Source organism: Oncorhynchus clarkii, chromosome 18 (assembly GCF_045791955.1).
Source record: "Oncorhynchus clarkii lewisi isolate Uvic-CL-2024 chromosome 18, UVic_Ocla_1.0, whole genome shotgun sequence".
In the NCBI taxonomy this organism is placed as follows: Eukaryota; Metazoa; Chordata; class Actinopteri; order Salmoniformes; family Salmonidae; genus Oncorhynchus; species Oncorhynchus clarkii.
Genome location: NC_092164.1, coordinates 48262212 through 48285525, shown reverse-complemented (window position 1 = coordinate 48285525; position 23314 = coordinate 48262212). Strand labels below are relative to the sequence as shown.

Below are 23314 nucleotides of genomic sequence, written 5' to 3'. Positions count from 1 at the left end.
TTGATAGAAAGCCTGCATTTGTTCATATTAACTGACGTTCTTACCAGTCAATATTTACAGTGGAATACACTACTAGTACTTCATATGTAGTCTACCTCTCTATTGCCACTTTCAAAACAACTGGGAACTCAGCAAAAAGAACTAGCACCGACTGGGAAAAATCGATTTGATCGTTCATCCAACTCGGAATTCAGACGTCATGTTTGACCTCGTATTTTTCAGTTCCCAGTTGTTTTGAACGCGGCAAAAAGGACTGTCTTTGTCTGCTTCTATTCTTCAAGTCAATCACACTTATAGTAGCTTTCCCTCAGACTGAGCAACCCCCATCCAGTGAGCCAGAGGGAATATTAAGAGGATAAGAGATCCCCCCCCCAAATCACCCTTCATACACAATCATTTCACATCCCCCTCAGGTCGGCAATCATTTCACATCCCCCTCAGGTCGGCAATCATTTCACATCCCCCTCAGGTCGGCAATCATTTCACATCCCCCTCAGGTCGGCAATCATTTCACATCCCCCTCAGGTCAGCAATCATTTCATGTCCCCCTCAGGTCGGCAATCATTTCACATCCCCCTCAGGTCGGCAATCATTTCACATCCCCCTCAGGTCGGCAATCATTTCACATCCCCCTCAGGTCGGCAATCATTTCATGTCCCCCTCAGGTTGGTTCAAGAACTCAGTTTTTATTTTTCACAGAAGAGCGACTAGCACTGTTTATTGCTTTTACACATTGGAATGGAGAAGAGGAGTAACAAAATGTGAAAGCTTATCCCCCCCATGTTTTACCCATTACCTCTCTGTCTCCCGTGAGATAATGTATGCGTCCTAAATGGCAACCTATTCCCTATATAGAGCACACACATATAAGCCCTGGTCAAAAGTAGGGTGCTCAGGGAAATAGGGTGCCATTTGGGACATAGATAAGGCCAGATGTCCTTCCCCTCGATCACATCACTCCAGTCCTCTCTTGTCTGCGGTATTGATGACATGTTGTTCACACAAAGCCCAAAACATTGAAGGCCATTTTACCTGACAATTTCTCTGAGAATCTCCATTGAAAGCTCTTTTTAGTCCAGGACAAGGCTTTTTAATCTGTTTCCCGGAAACCGGCCACCACAGTATCTAGAATATATTTTACAGGGCTGAATGGATTAACCCCTTACCTACCAGGAAATACACCAAATGCACTAATTGGATGCATTGCTGATTTAACAAGCGAAACTAAAGCACTTTCAGAAAGAGAGAAGATTATTGGAAACGTTAGAGCATCATTCCTCCAATAAACTGCTAAATCGGGCTGTAGAATTACACCAGTGGCTCTTTAGGTACTGTATCCGCAATTACATTTTGCTCAGCCTAGGGTAACCCGAGAGTACCCCCTCATGTGCAATATACCAGTAGGCCTATGTTCCTATGAGTCTTCCCAAGTATCCCCTGGTTTATCCGTACCCCAGGTTGAGAACCTCTGAATTCCACCAATAAAAACCCTGTTTTAGAGGACAGAAAGTACAAACCAAGGCTTTGAGACCCAAATGAGTGACTGATGTTTATGCTCATGGTGGATCTTGAGAAACACTTTATGACCAACCAGCACAGCCTTCTATTACAATAAAGGCCAAGGGGCTAGAGCTGAACCGTCTGTGTAGACTGTATAAAAGGTAATAACCCATAGCCTCTCCAGTGTAGCCTCCATGTGAGACAGTGCCACCTGCTGGTGATAAATAAACATACTACTGTATTCAAGTACACAAAGCATATCTGTATTTGAATGATGAAAATGGAAACTTTGATCAGAATTGTATGATCGATGTTTACATTACATGTCCCAATATAATATTGAGAACATTTTGAAACTGAAATACTAGGTATCTATAAAGAATCTGTTGTGAAATCAATACAAAACCAGTAAGAAGTGAATCCTTCAGACAAGCTTTTCAGACACTGGCGAGACACAGTGACGCATTAGTCCCCCCAAACCCAAAAGAGTTTGTGAGAGCTACCCGCCTGCCCTCGGTCTTCCACTGCTGTGCTGTGCAGGGAACATAGTTCAGGTCAAACTCTGGCTCGGTGCGGTCCAGGTTGAGGGTGGGTGGCAAAGTGCTGTGGTAACAGGCCAGGGCAGTGAAGGCTGCCTCCAGAGCCCCGGCAGCCCCCAGGAGATGCCCCGTGGCCCCTTTAGTGGAGGAGACAGCCAGGGCGGCTGCGTGCTGCTGGAACAGTCTCTTGATGGCGGCGTTCTCTGCAGCGTCACCTAGTGGTGTAGAGGTGGCGTGTGCGTTCACGTACGTCACATGGGCTGGTTCCACACCGGCGTCTCGGAGTGCTGCAGACATGCACCTGGAAGAGATCAGGAGGGGAATGAAAATGGACTGTAAAAATGTCATGACTTCAAATATGTTCACCATTTCATTTTAAAAAGTCAGAACCATTTTGAAACAGGCAAAAAAAAATATATATATATATTTATCTCATGGTCAAGCTGATAGATAGTGGTACAACCTACAGTACATCAATGGTTCCTTAACTCCTAACACAAATAGTATGAACCTGGTGAAAGAGTGCTATAAACCCCATCCATGACTACTACCTGAAGGCTCCGTCTCCATCAGCAGTGGGGGCTGTGATGTGGCTGGCGTCCCCTGACAGGCCGTACCCCAGCACCTCAGCATACACCCTGGCCCCCCTCCCCGCAGCATGCTCCCACTCCTCCAGGAGCACCACCGCAGACCCTTCACCCATCACAAACCCATCCCTCTCTGGGTGGAAGGGCCGCGATGCCAGCCTGGGCTGGTCGTTCCAGTGGGTACTCAGAGCCCTTCAAGTAAAAGTTCAAGTTGAATTACACCCGCATAGTAGTCAATACAAACTGAAATCCATGAACATACAAATAGCATAGAATTGATCAAAGGACAGACTAGATCTATACTAACAACAATAACACGAACAAACAACAAAAATATCCTGGGATCGTCAAGCCTGACCTCGCCCTGGCGAACCCCGCGATTGACAGAGGTCCCACGCAGGCTTCTGTCCCACCCGCTACCATGGCGACGGCATCTCCGTGGGCGATGAACCTGGCTGCATCACCGAGGGCATGGGCTCCAGTGGTGCAGGCGGTGGAAACGGCGTGGTTGGGACCTTTCAGTTTGTGCTTGATGCTGATGTGACCGGCAGCCATGTTGACCAGGATACGAGGCACAAAGAAGGGGCTGACCTTGAATACAAATACAACTTTTATTAAATCTATCTTAAAAAAAAAATTGCAGTCTGTTCTCAGCCCTGCTCTGCAAATATGACACACTCCTACCTACCAACCCTGCCACACACACACATCTGAGAGATTGGAAGCACCACAGCACACTTCAGCGGACCCCATAACTGACCTTACTGTAACCTTTCGCCTGGAAGATGGCCGACGTCTTGGCGATCTCGTCCAGAGAAACCATGCCCATCCCCACCGCCACCCCTGTGGTCAGCTGCTCCTCAGGGCTGCTGGGATACCACCCAGAATCCGCCAGTGCCAGCTGGGCGGCACCGAGAGCCATGACAGTGGCTGGTGACATACTGTTGATCTCCCCACGCGTGGCAAATCTCACATCCTTGAACTGGCCTTCTCCATCCCCTCGGGGCACCAGGGCTGCCACTTTACAGGGGACTGTCTTATACATCTCAGAGTCAAGGGCGACGATCCCACTGGCACCACTAATCAGCTGGTTCCAAGGTAGAGTCGTCCCTGTGCCGAGAGGAGAGACAAGTCCTATTCCAGTGATTGCTACTCTCCTCCTGGACGGATTCTTTCCACAGGTGTAGTGTCTCAGATTGGGGATCGTTGAACAAACACAAGTGCTCTTGTTGAGAAGTGTTCTGGTTGTGTGCTGTGAAGCCAAATATAACGGCAGCTTTGGCCAACACGATGACATACTGTTGTTTTATTTCTCTGCTATCTACCACAGTGGATCCTGTGGTGTAGAGAAAAATAATAAACAGTTTAGCAGCCTAACTCATTCTTGAACCATACATCCCACCAATCATGTCAATACAGAATGGTATGTACGTAGTACAAATGCTTTTATAAACTGGATGGTTCGAGCCCTGAATGCTGATTAGCTGACAAGATGGCGCCGGAGGAGAGGGCTGCCATCTTATCGGCTCTTAACCAACCATGCTATTTTGTTTGTTTTTTCGCGTTGTTCGTCACTTGTTTTGTACATAATGTTGCTGCTTATGACCGAAAAGCGCTTCTGGACATCAGAACTGGGATTACTCACCTTAAATTGGACGATTTCTTCTTCAATGAGGGAGCGAGGGATATACTACGGATACCCGACCAGATCCCTGTGATTCGCTGAAAAAAGAAACTTATGTTTTGCGGAAAGAGATCAGGATGCCTTGTGAGGATCAGGTGATGAGTGGCTAATCTGCCCTTGCCTTCCGTTCTTCTAGCTAACATTCAATTGCTATAAAATGAATGGGATCAACTGAAAGCACATATACCCTACAAACGGGACATTAATAACTGTAATATCTTGTATTTTACAGAGTCGTGGTTGAACGACAACATTAAGAACATACAGCTGGCAGGTTATACACTATCAGCAGGACAGAACAGCAGCCCCCACGGCGGTAGGCCTATGCATATTTGTAAACAATAGCTAGTGCACAATATCTAAGGAAGTCTCAAGGTTTTGATCGCCTGAGGTAGAGTATTTCATGATAAGCTGTAGACCACACTATCTACCTAGAGTTTTCATCTGTATGTTTCGTAGCTGTCTACATACCACCACAGACCAAGGCTGGCACTAAAACCACACTCAATGAGCTTAATTCCACCATAAGCAAACAGGAAACTGCTCATTCGGGGGCAGCGCTCCTAGTGGCCGGGGATTTTAATGCAGGGAAACTTAAATGTGTTTTAACAAATTTCTATCAGCATGTTAAATGTGCAACCAAAGGGAAAAAAAGGTCCACACACAGAGACACGTACAAAGCTCTTTAATACCTACACATTTCAAGCAGACCACCATAGTCCCTGTACCCAAGGAAGCAAAGGTAACCTGCCTAAAAGATTACCACCCCATGGAACTCACTTCGGTAGCCATGAAGTGCTTTGAAAGGCTGGTCATGGCTCACATCAACAGCATCCTCCCGGACACCCTAGACCCACTCCAATTCTCATAGCGCCCCAACAAATCCACAGATGACACAATCTCAATCGCATTCCACACTGCCCTTTCTCACCTGGACAAAAGGAACACTTATGTAAGAATGCTGTTCATGGACTACAGCTAAGCGTTCAACACCGTAGTGCCACGAAGATCATCATTAAGCTAAGGACTCTGGGACTAAACACCTCCCTCTGCAATTGGATCCTGGACTTCCTGACAGGCCATCCCCAGGTGTTAAGAGTAGGCAACAACATGTCTGCCACGCTGATCCTTAACACTGGGGCCCCTCAGGGGTGTGTACTTAGTCCCCTCATGTATTCCCTGTTCACCCACGACTGCGTGGCCGAACACGACTCCAACACCATCATTAAGTTTGCTGACGACACAACAGTGGTAGGCCTGACCACAGACGAGAAGGCATATTATAGGGAGGTGGTCAGAGAACTGGCAGTGTGGTGCCAGGACAGCAACCTCTCCCTCAATGTGAGAAAAACAAAGGAGCTGATCATGGACTACAGGAAAAGGCGGTCCAAACAGGCCCCCATTAACATTGACGGGGCTGCAGTGGAGCGGGTCGAGAGTCTCAAGTTCTTTGGTGTCCACATCACAAACGTACTATCATGGTTCAAACATACCAAGACAGTCGTGAAGAGGCCACGACAAAACCTTTTCCCCCCTCAGGAGACTGAAAAGATTTGGCATAGGTCCCAAGATCCTCAAAAGGTTCCACAGCTGCACCACCGCCTGGTATGGCAACTGCTTGGCATCTGACCGTAAGGCGATACAGATGGTAGTGCGAACAACCCAGTACTTCACTGGGGCCAAGCTTCCTGCCATCCAGGACCTCTATACCAGGTGGTGTCAAAGGAAAGCCCATAACATTGTCAGAGACTCCAGTCACTCAAGTTATAGACTGTTCTCTCTGCTACCGCACAGCAAGAGGTACCGGAGTGCCAAGTCTAGGATCAAAAGGCTCCTCAACAACTTCTATCCCCAAGCCATAAGACTGCTGAACAACTAATACAATCGCCACCGGACAATTGACATTGACCCCCCCACCTCCCTCTTGTACACTGCTACTACTCGCTGTTTATTATGTATGCATAGTCACTTCACCCCCACCTACATGTACAAATGACCTCAACTAACCTGTACTCCCGCACACCGACTCGGTACCGGATGCCCCCTGTGTATAGCCTCGTTATTGTTATTCTTATTGTGTTATTGTATACGTTTTTATAAATGTTTTATTTTAGTCTACTTGGTAAATATTTTCTTAACTCTTCTTGAACCGCACTGTTGGTTAAGGGCTTGTATGTAAGCATTTCACGGTGAAGTCTACACTTGTAATCGGCGCATGTGACAAATAGTTTGATTTGATTTGGTTGCACTGTTATGTCCACATAACCTGGTTCAAGCATTAACGACAATACCCAGGAAGAAGACACAGTGACGCTGAAACGTTGGTCGTTAACCCAATAAATTACTGGGACTTTATGCAGTGTGCGACTCTTATTGTTTTTATAACTGATTCCTCACCACATGACAATAAGCGTCCAATTTGTCTAACTATGAAATAAACCTCCCTGAATCATCTATTTTCCACTTACCTTGTGAACGCTATGATAGATCGCTCAAGTGTTTACGAATATAGTCATTATACCTCTGAAATCCTCTGCAAATAAAAAACAAGCCTCGTTCACACGCTCACAAAATCCATGCAACTAACAAACTGAGTTCATTTCAGGGGGATACTATGCAATTGCCTGCTCCCATACATTTCTCAGAGAAATGTAGATTACATTTTCCATAACAGAATATTGTCAATGTATACATAGATTCAAGGAAATAGTGCATTTTATTAAATATCATTAGCTCATTTTGCAGTAAATTAGATTATTGAATAGTTATGATTTGTTCAGGCATTGCAAAGGCATCTTGATTGGCGGTTGCTGTTGTTCAGGGTTGCCAGGTTCAGCTGATATTTGTAGCCCAATGACTAGTCAAAACCCGCCCATAAGGCCTGAAAACTAGGCCCCTTTTCCAATAATTTAGTCGAACGAGTTAAGAAGGAATATCGTCTTCCCTTCTAACGACCTAAGAAGCAACATTTGGTTTGCCATCTTAATAATTAGTATTGCTAGATAATGGAATTAATAAAGGAATTTTAATATATCGCAATAGAAAAGATAAATTAGCTTTATTAAACTTTTAAAAACGAATGTTAGGCTATTTTCTGGCAATTGTGCTGTTATGATAAGACTACAAACCGTTATAAATGGCCTATTTGCGAAATTGACATGTCGTTTCATTTCATTGTAGCTTCAAACCCAAGAAGACTCAAGGCTGTAAACTTTTTCAAAGATGCTTCAACAAAGTACCGAGTAAAGGGTCTGAATACTTATGTAAATGTGATATTTCAATTTGTTATTTTTAATACATTTGCAAAAATGTCTAAAAAACTGTTTTTACTTTGTCATGATTGGGTATTGTGTATTGAGGAAAAAAATATTTAATACAGTTTAGAATAAGGCTGTAACAAAACAATTTGGAAAAAGTCAAGGGGTCTGAATACTTTCCGAATGTGAAAACATGTATAATGCTTCACTTGTTATGAGCATATACCTTATGAAATGTGTGTAGAGACCTCTCACCTGGTACGTTAGATTGTAAACATACAAGAACTGTCATTCAAGAGGCATGTTAAATGTATTTTTTAAACTAGATTTGTTTTGCTTAATGGCCCTGAATTTGCCAGTCAGCTCAAGAGACGGGGGGACAGGACCAGGGACTGCCCCATTGGTGAGATATACAGCTGTTTTACCGAGTCAAATAACTGCTTACTTCATTGCATGTTTGTGGACCGACTGGGACCACTGATACGAAAATGTTTACACGCATGACTGTAGTTGCTTTGACTGTAGTCACTTTGACTGTATTCACTTTGACTGTAGTCACTTTGACTATAGTCGTTTTGGATGATAGTGTAAATTGCATATTATTACTGTATCTTATTCTTCACTTTAATGGTCCTTGGAGTCTTTGAACTTTGGGTTCAATGGGTACACCTGCTTTTTTAAAACAATGGGTTTGTGTTCCTCTCTCTTTCTCTCCCAGGCTGCTACAGCAGATGTTGTGTTTGTTCCGACTGAGAAGGTGAAGAGTGGGAGAGTATTTCCTCTGCGGTACAACTCCACCAAGGATCACTACTGCAGGGTGTCCAGTGACAATGAGGACATCCAGGGATGGAAGAAAGAGTCTGTGTTCAGGAAGCTGAAGAATGACTGGCAGATGGTTTGTTTTCATCCATGTCATAAACGATAAGATGCAATGCTCTTAATGATTCAATGCAGTTCTTATATTGACACATCAATGGGATATTTGTGTTGCTTTTCTGTCTTTTTTCTATTGGTCAGTCTTTGTGATTGTTAAAGCAAGGGCATTACTTTTTTTTAGCAGAAATAATAATCAATTATTTATTGAGCATTTATCAATCTATCCAAACGTTGGATATGTTGCTTCTATAGGATATGTGTATATCAACTGTAAATATTTCCATATTTATGCTGTCTTTTTCCTGTCAGTAAATACACGTTATGTCCTGTCAGGTGTATCTAGCTCGTACAGAGGGCTCATGGTCAGGGAACATCAGTTATGTCCTGTCAGGTGTATCTCACTCGTACAGAGGGCTCATGGTCAGGGAACATCAGTTATGTCCTGTCAGGTGTATCTAGCTCGTACAGAGGGCTCATGGTCAGGGAACATCAGTTATGTCCTGTCAGGTGTATCTAGCTCGTACAGAGGGCTCATGGTCAGGGAACATCAGTTATGTCCTGTCAGGTGTATCTAGCTCGTACAGAGGGCTCATGGTCAGGGAACATCAGTTATGTCCTGTCAGGTGTATCTAACTCATACAGAGGGCTCATGGTCAGGGAACATCAGTTATGTCCTGTCAGGTGTATCTAGCTCGTACAGAGGGCTCATGGTCAGGGAACATCAGTTATGTCCTGTCAGGTGTATCTAGCTCGTACAGAGGGCTCATGGTCAGGGAACATCAGTTATGTCCTGTCAGGTGTATCTAGCTCGTACAGAGGGCTCATGGTCAGGGAACATCAGTTATGTCCTGTCAGGTGTATCTAACTCATACAGAGGGCTCATGGTCAGGGAACATCAGTTATGTCCTGTCAGGTGTATCTAGCTCGTACAGAGGGCTCATGGTCAGGGAACATCAGTTATGTCCTGTCAGGTGTATCTAGCTCGTACAGAGGGCTCATCGTCAGGGAACATCAGTTATGTCCTGTCAGGTGTATCTAGCTCGTACAGAGGGCTCATGGTCAGGGAACATCAGTTATGTCCTGTCAGGTGTATCTAGCTCGTACAGAGGGCTCATGGTCAGGGAACATCAGTTGGAAGTTGGACTGTGCTCCTGTAGGGATGAAGATAAAGACAGTCTCAGTCAGAACATGCAGCCAGACCTTTCACTCTGGAACCGGCCGCTGGGGTCTGCAGTCTGGACAGAACACAACATCGTTCTCAGGAGGTGGATGGATGATTGATAGATTTTTGTCTGGTTTATGTGAACCATACCTTTCAGGATTAAGTTGGAAGCCTTTTTTCAAATCAATTTAAAGTGCAAATTGTAAACGGGTACTTAGTGATTTGTAAATGTAATAGAGATATTATGATTTGATAGTCAGAGAGCTGTAACATTGATTTGCATGTGCACTTAACTGATCAGCATTGTTTTCTTCCTTATCTTGCATAACAACAGCAAAACAATTTTTATGTTTTTGAACACAGACAGGGCGATGCATTCTATTCCGGGTCTTTTCTTGATCCTTGGAGCTGGTCATGGAGATGGAGCTAGCCGGAGGAGAGGGAGAGTTGTCATGGCAACACTCCCAGATGTTCCGGCGGGCTTTGAATGAGCCGAAGGAATCCTCATTTGAAATCCTCGTCAAGATGGAGGAGGACTACGCTTAATGAGTGTGTTCGATCGCTCTGAGCAAGGCACTACATTGGTTTGCTAATCTTAATAAAGCAATGAGTAGTTATTTTGGGATGCAACATGATATATAGATCAGTGATTCTGCTCAGTGCCTTGCTCAAGATAATCACCTTGAATACACCGACTCTGTTTATAGTCATGTATAGTGCATCTTGGTGCTTATGAGATAAACGGAGGAGTAGTAGTTTGGTGATATTGTTTGTGGGTATGGATGGATGGTAAGGTAGTCCAATAATCAGTCGGGATCTGTGTCTTGAATCAATAATCTTGTATTGATTACAGATCTTGTAATGATGCTGCTTGGGTATTTACTGCCAGTAATGTATTGAGACCCAGACCCAGACCCAGCTTCTGTATGACACAAAAGCCTTTGTTATCTAGACTGTCTCTGCCAAAAGAGGAGTTACTTACTTGACTTAATCCTCTTTGAACCTTTGGGAGCACATGGCGTCCACCATGGCTTTCCACCTCAAAGGGGACTATGGATCAGTATGGCCTGGCTGTAACACCCTGCCATAACATGGTTCTGGCTCCTGACACAGAATAGGGATATATGACCTGTGAGCCTAAAGTCCATCTGCTATGGAGTTATGTCTGTATCCACTTATGGTTATGGATATACTGGTATTCTACATTTATTTGTGGTGAATGCATGTCACATGCACCGAATACCACAGGTGTAGACCTGACAGTGAAATGCTTACTTACAAGCCCCAAACCAACAATGCAGTTGAAAGAAAAAATACAGATAAGAATAAGAAATAAACGTAGCAAGTAATTTAAGAGCAGCAGTAAAATAACAAGAGCAAGACTATATACAGTGGGATACCGATACAGAGTCAATGTGCGGGGTTAGTTGAGGTAATATGTACATGTGGGTAGAGTTATTAAAGTAACTATGCATAGATGATAACAACAGAGAGTAGCAGTGGCGTAAAAGAGGGGGAGTGGGCAATGCAAATAGTCTCGGTAGCCATTTGATTAGGTGTTCAGGAGTCTTATGGCTTGGGGGTAGAAGCTGTTTAGAAGCCTCTTGGACCTAGACTTGGCGCTCCGGTACCATTTGCCGTGCGGTAGCAGAGAGAACAGTCTATGACTAGGGTGGCTGGAGTCTTTGACAATGTTTAGGGCCTTCCTCTGACACCGCCTTGTATAGAGGTCCTGGATGGCAGGGAGCTTGGCCCCAGTGATGACCTGGGCCGTTCACACTATCCTGTAATGCCTTGTGGTCAGAGGCCGAGCAGTTGCCATACCAAGCAGTGATGCAACCATGCTCTCGATGGTGCAGCTGTAGAACCTTTTGAGGATCTGGGGACCTATGCCAAATATGTTCAGTCTCCTGAGGGGGAATAGGTTTTGTCGTTCTCTCTTCACGACTGTGTTGGTGTGCTTGGACCATGTTAGTTTGTTGGTGATGTGGACACCAAGGAACTTCAAGCTCTCAACCTGCTCCACTGCAGCCCCTTTGATGAGAATGGGGGTGTGCTCAGACCTCTTTTTCCTGTAGTCCACAATCATCTCCTTTATCTTGATCACATTGAGGGAGAAGTTGTTGTGGGAGTTAATGTGTTGTTCAAATATGTAAATTGTGCAATCAGTATGATAAATTTATATTATTTACAGATTAAATGTGGTTTCATACACATTACTGGACTACATAGGTACCTTGGTAAGAAAAAGTACTGCGGTTGGTGTGTTTCTACTACCACCTACTGGTTACAAATTGCAAGTACATGTATTTTTTCATTCGCTGAATTACCGGTGCCTCGAAAAGCGAGCACCGGATTGGTGGGTTACGCTGTTGGGATTGTCGCCGTGCGGATGGTGGAGCCGGATGGAGGCAGGCGGCGGTGTTTTTATTTCTGAATGAACATTTAGGGTATTAAATTACAGCCGTATTAAAAAACAATTTTATTTATACATTATTTCAATTGATTTTGTACTACATGAAATGTTGTGAAACTATTTAACGTTTGGAATTTGTACAGTAATTTATAAATCTAGGCAAGTAGCAAGCAAGCTTTGTTGAGGATTTTTAGGCCTAGTTCTAACCACCGCTCGTCGATTTTAACAATAGCCGCGATACACTCCCTCATCCGGGACTATTTTGACAAGACATTTTTCAACTGGTACGAACACAGAAAATATCTCAATGTGGTCCGTTGACTGAAATAATTCCTGAGTTTATGGACTATATTGTATGCAGGACTTTTCAGTATTTTATCTGCTAGTAGCATCACGAACATTTAGGGAAACAAAAGGAAGATGTCCAACGGCGCAGCAGGAAGCGGGGGTCTGACTTGGGTGGTAAGTTACTATTTTGTTAAATGTTGGATTACTGGACAGACTTACTTTATCGCTCCAGGTAGCGTTCATCATTTTGCCAAGATGCACGAGAGAAATTCCAGATTGTCACGAGCTGGACATTCTAAAATGGCCAGTGATGATGCTAACTAGCCAGCAGCTAATACACCCCTTTAAACTAGCATGCGCCTTTTAAAGACGGGCCATACTTTGGTATATTAATTTAGCTATGCTTGCCCGGCACAAGTACTATCACAGATTGGTCCAACAACGTCAGAAGATACATTGTTTTTTCGTAAACATGATGATGTCATTAGGCAACATTGCTTTCCTGCAAGGCACGGGTGAATGAGCCACTTGGCCAATGGCATTGCCCCAAAAAGTTCTTTGTTGCAATACACGTCAAGTGTGATTGATGGTCAGTTTGCATATTTTGCATGCACGCCGTTTGAATATAGAATCTTAAATGTGTCTCAAAATACAGTTATTCGTAAGTAGCCTAATCTATATAAATAATATGCTTACATATTCCTTAAATGTATTTGCACGACATTTGGCCAGCTAGCTATAGCAGCTTCCAGCCCGTAAATGCAGCGGCACAATTTGGGACCTGTGTGAAGCTAGTCACATAAGGATTTAGCCACAATAGTGGAATTTGCGGTTCGCCTTCAAAATAAAAGTCCACCATTGAAAGTGATTCAAACGGAAACAAATAGTGGAATCATGCCATATTTGGACTAGTTAATTTGACAAATGTTTTTGGTTGACTTTAGAATTGCATTGGGGGCATACCCGCATGCACTGTACAGCCTAACATATTGATGTTGCTTCCATGAATTGAGGAATCAGCCTACTCAGTGACACTCACAGAACACAACTGTCTAGAGATAACACAAATATTAGCATCTTCACCCATATGGCAGGAATTGTGGGAAATCATCTTTCCAGTCAGTCTATTTTGTGTATTACATGCTTACCACACTGCTTGCCTTCCAAATTAAATGTTATACAATCATTGCACCCACACTGCTTGCAAGCGTCTGCGTAGGCAGGTGCTAAAATACAACTTGGTTCTATTTGTGATGCTTGACTCGCTGCAAGTCCCGCCTCTCACATCTCTTCATTGGTTTTTAAGAGTATATACCCACGTGGGTGATTGAAAGATAAACTGAGGTTCACACTCCAGTCCAGTTGGTAGTGGTAAGGCACCTTAAAGTTGGTTGCCAGATGGCATATAAAGTCCAAAGAAGAAGAAACAAACTCGGTTTAGGGGCGGCAGGGTAGCCTAGTGGTTAGAGCGTTGGACTAGTAACCGGAAGGTTGCAAGTTCAAACCCCCGAGCTGACAAGGTCGTTCTGCCCCTGAACAGGCCGTCATTGAAGATAAGAATTTGTTCTTAACTGACTTGCCTGGTTAAATAAAGGTAAAATAAAATAAATGGGTAATCAGCTTACACAGTGACACTCACAGAACACAACTGTGTAAAGTTCACACAAATATTAAGCTCTTATTAGAGAACTTTAACTGTGGGAAATCAGCTTATAGCCTATTGAACCAACCTAAAATAGAGATTGTGCACCCATGAAATGGGCTATTGGTGACACCCAAGTATTCAGACCCCTTCACCTTTTCCACATTTTGTTATTCTAAAATTGATTACATTAAAATTACATTAAAATTGTCCCTCAATCTACACACAAAGTGAAAACAGGTTTTTAGACATTTTTGCAAATGTATTTGAAATAAAAAAGATACCTTATTTACATAAGTATTCAGACCCTTTACTATGAGACTAGAAATTAAGCTCAGGTGCGTCCTGTTTCCATTGATCATCCTTGAGATGTTTCTACAACTTGATTGGAGTCCACCTGTGGTATATTCAATCGATTGGACATTATTTGTAAAGACACAGACCTGTCTACATAAGGTCTCACAGTTGTCAGAGCAAAAACCAATTCTTTGGCCTGAATCCCAAGCGTCACATCTGGAGGAAACCAGGCACCACTCATCACCTGGCCAATACCATCCCTACAGTGAAGCATGGTGGCAGCATCATGCTGTGGGGAAGTTTTCAGCGGCAGGGACTGAGAGACACATCCAAGACAACGCAGGGGTGGCTTCGGGACAAGCCTCTGAATGTCCTTGAGTGGCCCAGCCACTGGACTTGAGACCATTCGAACATCTCTGGAGAGATCTGAAAATAGCTGTGCAGCGACGCTCCCCATCCAACCTGACAGAGCTTGAGAGGATCTGCAGGGAAGAATGGGAGAAACTCCCCAAATACAGGTGTGCCAAGCTTGTAGCGTCACTCCCAAGAAGACTCGAGCTGTAATCACTGCCAAAGGTGCTTCCAGAAAGTACTGAGTATATGGTCTGAATACTTATGTAAATCTGATATTGCAGTTTTATTTTTTATAAATGAGCAAACATGTCTAAAAACCTGTTTTTATATGTAATTTATTGGTCTGAATACTTTCCGAATGCCCTATAGAATAGGCTGAATGCTTAATGTGGCTCATTTCACACTGGTTTTTAGAGTCTCACAATAAAAAGCGAAGATAATATTTTGATGAACTCTACATAGTTGTATTGTGTTCTGTGCAACATCCAGCGGTTAGAGTGTGAATTAAACCATGACATGGGGGGGAGGGTCTGTATTGAGCAAGTGCAGGTACTTATTATTATGGGCCTAATAATAAAGATGTCATTTAAACATACAAATATTTTCCTTTCATTGTGGCATGAACACAACCAGTCATGGCATTTTCATGTGACTGTCAAACAAATCACTTCAAAAAGTAGGCTACCTGTGCATGTTCGTCCACTCAAAATAATACCAGCATCCAAACTGCATGCGTACTCACGCCATTTGGTGAATGGAAATAGACATCTCTTACAAAACATGTGGCGTTCAGTGATTGCCATTTTGGTGAGGCCTATATTAATTGGTGCGTCTTGCTGACAAATTGCTGAAACTTCCGGGTAAAACGGGATGGTCAACTGGCTAGACTGGGCTACAATGTGTATTACCATTGCCGGTAGCCTAGCCTCTCAGCCAAGGCAATTTTTAACACATGGACACACAGAATAGGTAGCCTACATTCAATATAATAAATTAGTTAAATAAAAACACGTTTTACACCCTGCTTCATGAGTTAATGCCTGGAGTCTTCACACATCCTCCATGAGACGCAGGCAGGAATGCCGTCTCAAGGTCATGCAGGATTCTTTCAGATCGTTTAAGCAACCAAGATTAGGTTCTTAGCAAACCTAGTATTTAATTCTCTCAATATTGCTTTTTTGTAGTTAACTTATCAAAGCAACTATCCCAGAGTGGTGAACTATCATGTGAGCTAAATGGATGCTTTGGCTTGATAAGCTGATTATGACTTGCTGTGCGAGTTGGGGTGAACCACAGACTATATTGGGTGAACTTTCTTTGGTCCACTGTTTGTTACTAAAAGGTTGATGAGCATTGTGAGGGTCTGTTGCTCAGATACCTCCCCATAGAGAAATGTAATGTAACTGGTCTCAAGGGCCACAGGTGACAGGGACTGCATTATTCTCAACCACTGTGTTTGTTATTACACAGTTTATATAGTCTTATTGCATGCTCAAGGGCTCTGGATCAATTGTATACCTTACCACACAAATACACTTTATATCAAGGATCATCAACTAGATTCAGCCACGGGATGTATTTTTTCTTGAGCGGATGGTCAGGGGAACGGAATATAATTACAAATCATTTCTATACAAAGAAATTGACCGCAATAAGCCCAAACAGATATATTTGACTAAAACATAATCATTTCAAAACTTAATAACATGTGTATACGATCACATATAGAGTAGCTCTATAATGCGTAGGAATACTTGGAGCTGATGTTTTTAGTCTTTTATGTCCCAACAATTTACAAAAACTATTTTCTTTTGCTCAGAACATGGGGCGGGATATAAAATCCCATGCAGCCCAAATTGTTCCCGCAGGCTGCCAGTTGGGGAACCCTGATTTCTATTTTCCCATGCTAGCAGTATTTACATTTTTATTTGATAAAGTTTGCTCCTCAAGCACTGTCACTTTTATGGCCTCTCCTTAGGTGCAATCCTAAGTATTTAACAATGAGATCCACTGCCTTCAACAATGTCTATCTTCTGCGTGCGTGTGTGCCGGGCAACTAGCCTAACCAAGTAAACCTTCCAAGTTGCATCCAACCCACTAATCGAGTAACCAACCAAAGTGTAAAGGAGCATTGAAGGAACATTTTGAGGCTACACTGGACTAGTCGGACGATCCAAACAGTAGAAGTGGGGAAAAAACGGCTACTGCTGTGCCTTTTCTAATGGGCAGCTCTGATAATCAGCTGCTAGTGCCTGCAGACACAGAGTTCAATTATTTATCTTTAGTGTAATTTTTAACAAAGTTGTGCACATGTGTCTAATACCAGACCCTCTTTGATAAGAAGAATGCTGCCAAAAAGAGGGAGGAGGAGGCAGCCGCGGCGGCGGCAGCTGCGAACGGCAGGGGTGATGGGGGCAAGGCGGAGGGAGGAGGAGGAGGAGCCAAGAAGAAGGGAGGAGATAAGATGTCAGTGGAGAGGGTGTACCAGAAGAAGACCCAGCTGGAGCACATCCTACTGAGGCCAGACACCTACATCGGCTCTGTGGAACCTGTCACCCAGGTGGGTTAGGTTCATCATGTCTGTAGACCTCTAGCTTGTGTTCAGGAGGGTGCAACAGAAAACAAAATTGTGCTCCAAATTTTTTGGGGTGGGTAACGTCTTCCTGTTTCACTCCTGTTTTGTGCCTACAGAAGACTCATATTCTAAACAACATTAGTTACAACAACATCCAGTTCTGTACCTAGATCTAACAGAGAAATCTGGTGTTGCTCTTTGTTGTTGATGTGTAGTGAAGTATTATGAATGTTTAATCAATAAATATATTTATTTCGCCCCTTTCAGCAAATGTGGGTTTTCGATGAAGACCTTGGGATGAATCTACGAGAAATCACTTATGTCCCTGGATTATACAAAATCTTTGATGAAATTCTTGGTAAGTCTATCAGGATCTTTTAAAACAGAACATACACAGGTGACAACGTGGTCATTATGAACTAGCTAAAGCCCTCAGTTCATTTTTATTAAGCTGTGGTATTACTGTATTGGCCTCTGATGGGCCTTCCCTCAAGGTAGAATAACGGTGAACCAAAAAGCAGCTGGATTGATTCCACGAGCCGACTAGGTGAAAATCTGTCTATGCCGTTGAGCAAGGCACTTAACCCTCATTGCTCCTGTAAGTCGCTATGAATAAGAGGGTCTGCTAATTGACAAAACTATTTTTGGTTGAGTTAGAGTTTATTTTAGGTGTACTTTGCTATGTCATATAAATAAAAAACCGTTTGGGAACCACTGCTAAATGATTCAAATGTAAAATGTTGATTTTTTTTGTGTGTGTATATATATATATATATATATATATATATATATATATATATATATATATATATATATATATATATATATACATACACACACACAGTACCAGTCAAAAGTTAGGACACACCTACTCATTCAAGGGTTTTTCTTTATTTTTACTATTTTCTACATTGTAGAATAATAGTTTTGATGTCTTCACAATGATATAACACATATGGAATGTAGTAACCAAAAAAGTGTTAAACAAATCCAAATATATTTTAGATTCTTTAAAGTAACTACTCTTTACCTTGATGACAGCTTTGCACACTATTGGCATTCTCTCAACCAGCTTCACCTGGAATGCATTTCCAACAGTCTTGAGAGTTCCCACATATGCTGAGCATTTGTTGGTTGCTTTTCCTTCACTCTACGGTCCAACTCGTCCCAACCACCTCAATTGGGATGAGGTCAGGTGATTGTGGTTGTCAGGTCATCTGATGGAGTGCTGCATCACTCTCCTTCTTGGTTAAATAGCCAATACACAGCCTGGAGGTGTGTTTTGGGTCATTGTCCTGTTGAAAAACAAATGATAGTCCCAAGTTCAAATCAAATTGTATTGGTCACATGCGGATGTTATTGCGAGTGTAGCGAAATGCTTATGCTTCCAGTTCCGACAGTGCAGCAATATCTAACATGTAATCTAACAATTCCCCAACAACTACCTAATACACACAAATCTAAGAAAAGGAATTGAATAAGAATATATACATATAAATATATGGATGAGCAATAACAGAGCGGCATAGGCAAGATGCAATAGATGGTATAAAATACAGTATATACATATGTGATGCAAAAAATGTAAACATTATTAAAGTGACTAGTGATCCATTTATTAAAGTGGCCAATGATTTCAAGTCTGTATGTAGGTAGCAGCCTCTCTGTGTTAGTGATGGCTGTTTAACAGTCTGATGACCTTGAGATTTAAGCTGTTTTTCAGTCTTTCGGTCCCAGCTTTAATGCACCTGTACTGACCTCGCCTTGTGGATGGTAGCAGGGGGAACAGACAGTGGCTCGGGTGGTGGTTGTCTTCGAGGATCTTTTTGGCCTTCCTGTGACATCTGGTGCTGTAGGTGTCCTGGAAGGCAGGTTTTTGCCCCCGGTAATGCGTAGTGCAGACCGCACCACCCTCTGGAGAGCCTTCTCGTTGTGGGCCCTGCAGGCGGTGATGCAGCCTGACAGGATGCTCTGAATTGTGCATCTGTAAAAGTTTGTGAGGGTTTTCGGTGACAAGCCAAATTTCTTCAGCCTTCAGAGGTAGAAGAGGCGCTGTTGTGCCTTCTTCACAACACTGTCTGTGTGGGTGGACCATTTCAGTTTGTCCGTGATGTGTACACAGAGGTACTTAACTTCTCTCCTTCTCCACTGCTGTCCCCCCAAACCAGATGGGATGGCGTATCGGCAGAATGCTGTGGTAGCCATGCTGGTTAAGTGTGCCTTGAATTCTAAATAAATCCCTGACAGTGTCACCAGCAAAGCGCCATCACACCTCCTCCTCCATGCTTCACGGTGGGAACAACACATGCGGAGGTCATCCGTTGACCTGCTCTGCGTCTCACAAAGACACAGCGGTTGGAACCAAAAATCTCAAATTTGGACTCATCAGACCAAAGGACAGATTTCCACCGGTCTAATGTCCATTGCTCGTGTTTCTTGGCCCAAGCAAGTCTCTTCTTCTTGCCTTCCGAGTGGCGCAGTGGTCGCAGTGCCACTAGAGATTCTGGGTTCGAGTCCAGGCTCTGTTGCAGCTGGCCGTGACCTGGAGACCCATGGGGCGGCGCACAATTGTCCCAGCATCGTCCGGTTAGGGGAGGGTTTGGCCAGCAGCGATGTCCTTGTATCTTCGTATTGGTGTCCTTTAGTAGTGGTTTCTTTGCAGCAAAATTGACCATGAAGGCCTGATTCACACAGTCTCCTCTGAACAGTTGATGTTGAGATGTGTCTGTTACTTGAACTCTGTTTTCATCTGTGCTAACCTATTTGCAAAAAGGTTTTCTAATGATCAATTAGCCTTTTAAAATGATAAACTTGGATTAGCTAACACAATGTGCCATTGGAACACAGGAGTGATGGTTGCTGATAATGGGCCTCTGTACGCCTATGTAGATATTCCATAAAAAATCTGCTGTTTCCAGCTACAATAGTCATTTACAACAATAACAATGTCTACACTGTTTTTCTGATCAATTTGATATTATTTTAGTGGACTAAAAAATGTATTTCAAAAACAAGAATTTCTAAGTGACCCCAAACATTTGAACGGTCGTGTATATTGTTAGTGTATATATTGTTTAAAGGAACTCCGCCCTGCTTTAAACTTACTCTCTTTGAAGTTGTAATAGTGGAATGCCCACGGTGCAATTTTGAAATTGGTTAGTGCTACATCAGTTTCTCTTGTCATGTTAGTCATTGCATACCTTAGAGAGCTATTTATAACTTTTCAGAAATATCCAGATCAACTAGTCCATGTCAGCTAACGTTTTTTAAAGTTTTTTTATTCCATAGATATTGTTGTAATTTTTTTGTCACTCAAATCACACAAATACACATTAGACATGGCAAAATGTATAGAATTGCAAGAAAATTAGCTTTAAAACCGCAACATTTTCTCTGCACCCCATGACAAAATGTGTACCAACAAGAGGGGTGTGAACAGTTTGTGTCATGAACAGTGCTTGTGCCCATAGAAATAGACATGGCGCAGGGGAGCACAGGATGTTCCCCAACGCTGAAAGGGGGGCCCTTGAGTGGAAAAAGTTTAGGAACCCCTGATTTAGCAGACACTCTTTTCCAGACAGACTTACAGTACATTCAATAAATATATTGTTGTAGGTAGGATGGTATCGAGATGAAAACAAGCTTTTTATCTTGTCCAACAATATATCTGAAACATCTATTACATTTAACCTGTTGTGTAGAGGAGCTAGCTTGTTCCTGTGTGTTCTGTGGACAGCCTGGCCCCCCTCCTTGCTCTTACTCATGTAGCCATTTGTCTGGAATGAAGAGCCGTCTGATGAAATCTTTTATTGGTTGTCAGTTACACACTGATTAAGACAAGCGGCAGCAGCATAATTTGCTGGTCTATGTTATGTGTTTGGCTGACTGGCACATTCAATATGGGGTACAACCAATTATTGCATTGCAAAATGTCAGGCTTCTGCATTGATAAATACCCTGTCCTGATACAGTATGTTTATACCAGGCACTACCTTGAGTGATCAAGCAACTGGAAATCAGTCGCATGCAATGGAAGAAGACAGGAGATTAGTTTTTTGCTCCACACAGTGTTAATTTAGCTGTTTTATAGTGGTGATAAGGTAATGACAGCAGTCTGTCCTCGCTGCTCAAATATTCACTAGTTCCTACCACGGCTATATAATTATTGACTAGACATAACTCGCACAGGATCAGTCCACACCTAATGTCACCTTACAACCCAAGCAAAAGCTTGAAATGAAACAGGCCAACCAAACCGTATAACTGTCAGGAGACTCGACTGAGGCTATTTGACTTTTCAATATGTTTCCAGTATGAGAGACTTGAAAGGATGTGGTTTTGGATTTTATAGGCCAGGCAACATTTAGTCTATTGATTCTCAAGTGTGTCTAAAGTTCTTGATGAAAATGTGATTATCTTCTCGATAGTCTTATCAACACATTTAAATCCCTGCAGTCTACTTCTCCTTTGAACATGTTTTTCTCTACTCCACAGTCAACGCAGCTGACAACAAACAGCGGGATAAGAGCATGTCAACCATAAAGATCTCCATTGATCCGTAAGTACACATGCACAGTAAGCAGTTGTCAATCAGTAGTCAAGTCCAGTTTGAGCCCAAAAACCCTACTGTGCACGCTGCATAGGTAGGCACAGCAGCTTCCCTCTGTTGCAGTTAGTTGTCATCTATCCGTCATTATCATAAGTTCTGTTTAACAGTTCTGTTCTATGACGGCAGAGCCGTCTGCTCCCCTTGAGGTCATGCGTAGCAGTGTTGGAAAAGTCATTTGAGCATAGCAGCTCCACCCCCCCTAGAAATTGTGCAGTGGATGCTGCCTAGGTAGGTGCAGCAGCTTCTCGTCATTGGAGAACAATGGCTCCCCCAGACAAATACCATTTTGCTGTTAGAATGTAGGTCTCTAGACTGGCTTTTAGACTGGCTTTTCAGTGATTGATCAAATAGAATAGCGGAGTTAGTCCATGGAAATGGTTCTGGTTGACCAATAAAATAAGCCTGCAGCCCAGTAGTTCAGCTCACTAAGTAGCCTTATAAATATACAGTCCCTTCAGAATGCATTCATACCCTTTAACTTATTCCACATTTTGTTATAGCCTGAATTGAAAACAAATGTCATCCATCTACCCCATAATGACAAAGTGAAAACATGTTTCATTGTTTTTAGCACATTTATTGAAAATGGATGACTGAAATATCTCATTTACATAAGTATTCACATCACACCCCACATCACACATGTTAGAATCACCTTTTGGTAGTGATTACAGCAGTGAGTCTTTCTGGGTATGTCTCTAAGAGCTTTGCACACCTCAAATTGGTTGTTCAAGCTCTGTCAAATTGGAAGTCTTGCCATAGATTTTCAAGCATACTTAAGTCAAAGGAACATTCGCTGTCTTCTTGGTGAGCAACTCCAGTGTTTTAGTTTATTGTCCTGCTGAAAGGTGAATTCATCTCCCAGTGTCTGGTGGAAAGCCACCACTATGCTTGTGTTGTATTGAATTTGCCCCAAATATAACTCTTGGTATTCAGGACAATTGCTTTGCTACATTTTTTGCAGTATTACTTTAGTGTTTTGTCGTAAACAGAATGCATGTTTTGGAATATTTTTATTCTGTACACTTCTCAGTTAGGAGGCAAGTATTGTGAAGTAAGGACAATGTGATTGATCCATCCTCAGTTTTTTCCTATCACAGCCATTAAACTCTGTAACTGCTTTAAAGTCACCATTGGCCTCATGGTGAAATCTCTTAGCAGTTTCCTTCCTCTCCGGCAACTTAGTTAAGAAGGACACCTGGAGCTTTGTGTATGGATGGTGTATTGATACACCATCCACAGTGTACACCATCCAAAGTGTGATTAATAACATCACCATGCTCATAGGGATATTCAGTGTCTGCTTTTTGTTTTACCAATAGGTGCCTTTCTTTGCGAGGCATTGGAAAACCTCCCTAGTCTTTGTGGTTGAATCTGTGTTTGAAATTCATTGCTTGTCTGAGGGACCTAACGGATAATTGTATGTGTGGAGTACATAGATGAGGTCGTCATTCAAAAATCATGTTAAACACTATTATTACACACAGAGTCCTTTTAACTTATTATGTGACTTGTTAAGCACATTTTT

The 23314-nt window shown here is 42.7% G+C and overlaps 2 protein-coding genes across 11 annotated transcripts in view; one reads left to right on the top strand and one right to left on the bottom strand.

The window, feature by feature from the left end:
* Window positions 1–666: 666 nt before the first annotated feature.
* LOC139373589 (3-oxoacyl-ACP synthase, mitochondrial) lies at window positions 667–6932 on the bottom strand. Of its 3 annotated transcripts, none has more exons than XM_071114264.1 (6): window positions 6779–6932; window positions 4272–4348; window positions 3387–3962; window positions 2985–3217; window positions 2591–2818; window positions 667–2340 (listed from the first exon to the last, which is right to left on the bottom strand). In XM_071114264.1, exons 3-6 carry the CDS (start codon window positions 3921–3923, stop codon window positions 1938–1940), a joined length of 1401 nt encoding a protein of 466 aa, XP_070970365.1. In that variant the 5' UTR covers window positions 3924–3962; window positions 4272–4348; window positions 6779–6932; the 3' UTR covers window positions 667–1937. The 3 variants fall into 3 exon arrangements, with proteins under 3 accessions (XP_070970365.1, XP_070970366.1, XP_070970367.1); XM_071114265.1 differs by having other exon boundaries at window positions 4272–4361; window positions 6779–6926; XM_071114266.1 differs by having other exon boundaries at window positions 4272–4460; window positions 6779–6894.
* A 270-nt stretch (window positions 6933–7202) lies between these two features.
* The window catches only part of LOC139373587 (DNA topoisomerase 2-beta-like), a 35175-nt gene continuing 19063 nt past the window's right edge, over window positions 7203–23314 (top strand). For 4 of the 8 annotated variants that reach the window (XM_071114262.1, XM_071114261.1, XM_071114258.1 and 1 more), the window contains exons 1-7: window positions 7203–7282; window positions 7491–7579; window positions 8286–8462; window positions 9969–12483; window positions 16947–17162; window positions 17445–17535; window positions 21672–21735. In XM_071114262.1, the coding sequence (XP_070970363.1) occupies window positions 12442–12483; window positions 16947–17162; window positions 17445–17535; window positions 21672–21735 (413 nt within the window). In that variant the 5' untranslated portion in view covers window positions 7203–7282; window positions 7491–7579; window positions 8286–8462; window positions 9969–12441. Of the gene's footprint in view, window positions 7283–7490; window positions 7580–8285; window positions 8463–9968; window positions 12484–16928; window positions 17163–17444; window positions 17536–21671; window positions 21736–23314 lie in introns of all 8 variants that reach the window. The other 4 variants (XM_071114260.1, XM_071114259.1, XM_071114255.1 and 1 more) reach the window with 1 other exon arrangement.